Below are 6,373 nucleotides of genomic sequence, written 5' to 3'. Positions count from 1 at the left end.
CAACCCTTTGGGAGAAAATATTTGCAAACAAAGTGACCGACAAGGGATTAATCTCCAAAATATACAAACAGCTCATGCAGCTCTATGTCAAAAAAAAAAACTAATAAAAAAATGGGCAGAAGATCTAAACAGACATTTCTCCAAAGAAGACAGACAGATGGCCAAAAAGCACATGAAAAGATGCTCAGCATTGCTAAATATCAGAGAAGTACAAATGAAAACTACAATGAGGTATCACCTCACACCAGTCAGAATGGCCGTCATCAAATGTCTACAAATGGCTTTTCGCCGAATGCCGCCAATATGGTGTTCAGGCGCTTCGTGGAGGTTGGCTGGGTGGCCTCCGTCTCCTTTGGGCCTCATGCTGGGGTGCTGGTCGCGATTGTAGATGTTATTGATCAGAACAGGGCTTTGGTGGATGGACCTTGCACTCAAGTAAGGAGACAGGCTATGCCTTTCAAATGCATGCAGCTCACTGACTTCATCCTCAGGTTCCCACACGGTGCCCGCCAGAAGTATGTCCGAGAAGCCTGGGAGAAGGCAGGTATCAATGCAAAGTGGGCAGCCACAACGTGGGCCAAGAAGATTGAAGCCAGAGAAAAGAAAGCCAAGATGACAGATTTTGATCGTTATAAAGTCATGAAGGCAAGGAAAATGAGGAACAGATTAATCAAGCTTGAAGTTAAGAAACTTCAAAAGGCAGCTCTCCTGAAGGCTTCTCCCAAGAAAGCACTTGCTGCTAAGGGGGCAGCTACGGCAGCTGCTGCAAAGGTTCTAGCAAAAAAGATGACCGCCACAGGTAAGAAGGCTCCAGCCCAGAAGGTTCCTGCCCAGAAAGCTGCAGGCCAGAAGGCAGCACCTCCTCCAAAATCTCAGAAGGGTCAGAAAGCTCCAACCCAGAAAGCACCTGCTCCAAAGGCATCTGGCAAGAAAGCATGAGAGCATAAGAGGCTGTTATAAACAGAATAAAGGTTCTTTTTGACATGCTGGCAAATCTGTTTAATCTATGGATTAAAGTCTGTTACTGGGGCCGGGATTATGAGGTAGATTGATGGAAGGGTTGTTAACGTCGTCATTGGAGAATCAGTTCCTTAGTCCCACTCTGCCCAGATTCAAAGTCATCACACAAAGCCATAAGTAACGTTCTCATGGGAAATCATGATAATTAGACCACTGGGTTAATTTTTTTCCCTTGTACAAATATATTTCCCATAAATAAGTAAAATCCCAGCTGCTTTTGATGCTCGAGTTTAGTAAATTTTCTTATAAAAATAAACTAGGAAAACAAATACATTAAAAAAAAAGTCTACAAATGATAAATGCTGGAGAGGGTGTGGCGAAAAGGGAACCCTCCTACACTGTTGGTGGGAATGTAAATTGGTGCAGCCACTATGGAGAACAGTACGCTTTAAAAACAATATTTTTAAAAACTAAAAATAGAACTGCCATATGTTCCAGCAATCCCACTGCTGGGCATATATCTGGAGAAAACCATAATTCGAAAAGACACATGCACCCCAATGTTCATTGCAGAACTGTTTACAATAGCCAGGACTTGGAAGCAACCTAAATGTCCATCAACGGAGGAATGGATAAAGAAAATGCGGTACATGTATACGATGGAATGTTACTCAGCCATAAAAAAGAGCAAAATAATGCCATTTGCAGCAACATGGATGGACCTAGAGATGATCATACTAAGTGAAGCAAGTCAGACAAAGAAAACTATCATATGCTATCACTCACATGTGGAATCTAATTTTAAAATGATATAAATGAACTTATTCACAAAACAGAAACAGACTCACAGATTTTGAAAAGAAACTTATGGTTACCTAAGGGGAAACGTGGGGGGAGGATAAATTAGGAGCTTGGGACTAACATACACACACTGCTATATATAAAATAGATAACCAACAAGGACCTACTATATAGCACAGGGAACTCTACTCAATATTTTATAATAACCTAGATGGGAAAACAATCTGAAAAAGAATGAATATATGTATAACTGAATCACTATGCTGTACACCTGAAACTAACACAACGTTGTAAATCAACTATACTCTAATAAAATTTAAAAAAATAAAATAAAACAGGTAGCTGGTATTTGGCAAAAGGGACCTAGGGTCTTTCCACCAGGGCTGGCAAGATTGTTAAAACCCATACAGTGACAGGAAAGAAGAAAAGTTTGGGCAACCTAATGAAGTTAAAAGATTTGTAGATGTGGAAGAAACTTCACTCTGTTTCATTAAGCGGGTGTTTGTTGAGTGCCTTTAGTATGCCAGGGAATGTACAAGGCACTCTAGATATAATGGCTGTGGAGAAAAGAAAGCTATTTCCAGGAAGAGAGATATTACTCCAGTTCCAGATCCCAATACACGGGGAGTCTGTAACTAAAATTACCATCATCATTAGGGGACATAGCTATGTGAACCAATAGAGCAACGATTTCCCAATTTACCAGTCAAACCAATTTTAATAGCTTGCTAACCAATGGGGCAATCATTTTGAAACCTGCCAGTCAATGGAATTTATTAACTAGATAATTTGATCAACATCTGGTATTGGGATGTATTCAAAATTGGTAGCTGCAATAAAATTAATTGATTTGATGAACGTTTTTCCTTGAACGGAGTGGTTGTTCAATTGACTTAGAAAATTGATTTTAGAACATTTCAGAATTACCGTGAGTACGAGTCATTATTCCAGTTCAGCAACTATGTGACCCCCTAAGGCAATGGATTGCCTTCTTTGTAGCTCGTCTGAAGGAAATAAATAATGATGACTTGATCTTCTTTAAGGGTTTCATGAATCAGCAGCTAAAGCCTATTAATTCTTCCATAAATAGAGCTTTCAACATTCTGGGTGTTGGAAAGGAATAGGAGGGAGGCTATCTCTTGGATTTTATCAGCCACTATTTTTCTACAATAGTGTTTACCCAATATATACATTGAAAAGTAAGGAAAACACTATTGTTACTCCCTGTCAGCTGTCTACTGAAGGAACTGAATTCTGAGGCACTCCAGCTCTTTTAAGCCTGGATTGATAATTCCTATCAGGTTTCAGATCGCCATGCCTTCCAGGTCAAGAGCCGCTTGCTGTGCAAAGTTCAGTTTTACAATTTTACCCAGCTTTATCCCCACGTGTACTTCACTCCTCCATCCTTTAGTGAAAACTGCATTACTTTGAAGTTGAAGGTTACATTCAGCCAGGCAGAGCAGCTTTACTCCCACCATGAGTTGGAACAGATAATGGATTCTACAGAGCAGGTGTCCAATTGACCAAGGTCATCGAACAATGACTCAGTGTAAATACCCAAATTGAAGTTGTGGACAAACTCAGCACATGACAGGTGCAGGTGATGAGTGTCCTTTTGTCTAGCTGTCATGGTGACCTGAGGACACGGAACAAATCAAATGAAGAAGCCTGTGCCTGCCTTAGAAGGTTATGTCTTCACTAACCCTGTAGCAACCAGCAGGCTGGCATAACTTGACGGGAATCTCTGCACTTGTTTGGATGATTTTGTTTCTCGGGAGCTATTCGTTCAGGGAAAAAAATTGAAAGTGGAAAGATGAAGTCGTTTTCTCCTGACATTTCCAAGGATGAATACTTATGAAGGACAAGCAGGTAATCTCTTCTTCAAAACAGTCAATCCAAAGAACCTAGAAAGTCCTTCAGAGTTGCGAACAGAAGATCGCAACTTCAAGAAAAGCACAAGTAAGAAAGTCAGAAGACTGCTCCTGGGAAAGAACAGGAATTATAACCAATATATTACATGTTCATGGTTCTTGGCACTGCACTGAAGTTTCAATTTGACACAATGCCTGAAAGTCAAAGTCAAAAGCATCAAATACGTGCGAGGTGTGGATGATTAAAGTCACAAAAAATGGATTTAAGTTACTAGGATTTTAAAAATATATAGTTGATAAGTTAAAAGAGTTTTAGAAAAACCCTTGAATTATACAGGGCTAGGATACATATATTAAAATAGTTTATAGCATTTTTTTCTGGTTTCATAGCTGAAAAGGCTAACATAGTGTTAAATGCTTTGCTCAATGTTAAATCATTAGAAAGTGGATGAGTGTAAAGTTCTCGTAACTGTGAACTTAATGAGTGTTAAGTTGCTTTATATTTTCAATGTAGCAAAGAGGTCAGCAAACATTTCTGTAAAGGGCTATATTGAGAGAGAAATAAGAAGAAGAACCCTTGAATGACAAAACAGGCTGTACACATTAATACTGGTTTATAGAATTGTTCCCCATTCCATAATGGTGAAGGCTGAAGCTAAATGACTTTTCAGTGTTATATCTTTAGAGTGGAAGGGCCGAAACTCAAAGCCATGTCTTCTGGCTGTCAACCTAGTTCTCTTGTAACTTTACCACAGCACGTGTAGCACTCTGTGTATCAAGAAAGGCGTGGGGGGGGGGGTGCTCCAAATAGGCACATGAAAAGATGCTCAACATCGCTGATTATTAGAGAAATGCAAATCAGAACTACGAGGTACCACCTCACACCGGTCAGAATGGCCATCATCAAAAAGTCTACAAATAACAAATGCTGGAGAGGGTGTGGAGAAAAGGGAATCCTCCTACACTGTTGGTGGGAATGTAAGTTGGTGCAGTCACTGTGGAAAACAGTATGCAGGTTCCTCAGAAAACTAAAAATAGAGCTACCATATGATCCAGCAATCCCACTACTGGGCTTATATCCAGACAAAACTCTAATTCAAAAAGATACATGCGCCCCAATGTTCACAGCAGCACTATTCACAATAGCCAAGACATGGAAACAACCTAAATGTCCATTGACAGATGAATGGATAAAGAAGATGTGATACATACATACCATGGAATACTACTCAGCCAAAAAAAAGAGAACGAAATAATGCCATTTGCAGCAACATGGATACGACTAGAGATTATCATACTAAGTGAAGTCAGAAGGAGAAAGACAAATACCATATGATATCACTTATGTGTGGAACCTAAAACGTGACACAAATGAACCTATCTATGAAACAGAAAGAGAATCACAGACACAGAGAATAGACTGGTGGTTGCCAAGGGGGAGGGGGGCGGGAGAGGGAAGGAATGGGAGTTTGGGATTAGCAGATGCAAACTATTGTATATAGGATGGATAAACAACAAGGTCCTACTGTATAGCACAGGGAACTCTTTTCAATATCCTCTGACAAACCATAATGGAAAAGAAAATGAAAAAGAATGTATATATATGTATAACTCAGTCACTTTGCTGTACAGCAGTAATTAACACAACACTGTAAATCAACTATACTTCAATAAAAAATTTTTTTAAAAATTTAAAAAGGCCTCCAGAAAGCTCTGAGTCCAACGGGGCCTCTTAACTTCTCTTTCTCCATGTTCAGTGCAGCCACAGTTGTGTGGGAACACTTGCCCTCTGTGCTGAGAGTAGGAGCTACAGCCTTCTACTCTTTCGCTAAAGATACAGTTGGCCAACAAATATAATTTCGAGCACCTAGTGTATGCCAGACATTGTTCTAGTTGCTGGGCTACAGCGTGGCTAATTCCTTTCCCTCAAGGGACTTTTATACTAGTTGGGAGAGAGAATCAACAAGCATCAAATAACTAAATCAATCAATCATACCCAATTCTGATCATTGTTAGGAAGAAAATAAAATGAAACACAATAAGAAGTAACTAGCACTGGCAACGTAAGGAGGGGACTGAGGCAGGCCGGGTTTTTCAGCGAGGCTGGTTGGTGGGTTCATCAAGCAGGGAGATTGCTGAAGCAGCAGTAACAGTACCCCAAACAGTAGCTTGAATATTGGAAACAGCAAATGATGAAGGGGACAATGAGATAACATTTCCAATATATATTATTGTTGTGGACCAGGTGACCCATCCAGTGTTCTGAATCTGGGCCAAGAAATGTGGACATGCAGAAAAAAATGAGACAGCTTCAGGGTGGAGAGTGAGGACAGGCTTCCCTAGGAGAGAGAGAATAAGGGTGGTGCTGGGGTTATATTGCCTCTTAACCCTGAAGTTATCCCACATTATCTTAAAAAGGGGTAGATAATAGTTGATACATCCAACACTCATCATGTACCAAGCGAACATTTTACACGAATTAGTTCACGTAGGAGGATTACCTCACAGAGACTATTGTCCGCATTGTACAAATAAGGAAATCGAGGCACAGGTGGCTTGAGTAACTGTCCTGTGAAAGGCTAAATAATGCCTCCAATGAGGTTCATGTCCTAATCCTCAGCACCTGGGAAGATGTTGGCTTACATGGTAAAAGGGACTTTCCAAATGGGATTTAATTTTGAACTTTGTGATGGAGAGATTATTCTAGATTATTTGGATTTGCCCAATGTAATTATAAAGAT

The 6,373-nt window shown here is 40.1% G+C and overlaps 1 protein-coding gene across 1 annotated transcript; it reads left to right on the top strand.

Annotated features, from left to right (window-relative positions):
• Positions 1-300: 300 nt before the first annotated feature.
• LOC103006084 (60S ribosomal protein L14-like) lies at positions 301-997 on the top strand. Its single transcript, XM_057538427.1, has one exon. The coding sequence runs from the start codon at positions 304-306 to the stop codon at positions 937-939; it is 636 nt and encodes a 211-aa protein (XP_057394410.1). The 5' UTR covers positions 301-303; the 3' UTR covers positions 940-997.
• Positions 998-6,373: the final 5,376 nt, after the last annotated feature.

The sequence above is a fragment of the Balaenoptera acutorostrata genome, chromosome X (assembly GCF_949987535.1).
Source record: "Balaenoptera acutorostrata chromosome X, mBalAcu1.1, whole genome shotgun sequence".
Classification (NCBI taxonomy): domain Eukaryota; kingdom Metazoa; phylum Chordata; class Mammalia; order Artiodactyla; family Balaenopteridae; genus Balaenoptera; species Balaenoptera acutorostrata.
This window is presented reverse-complemented; position numbering and strand designations above follow the sequence as displayed.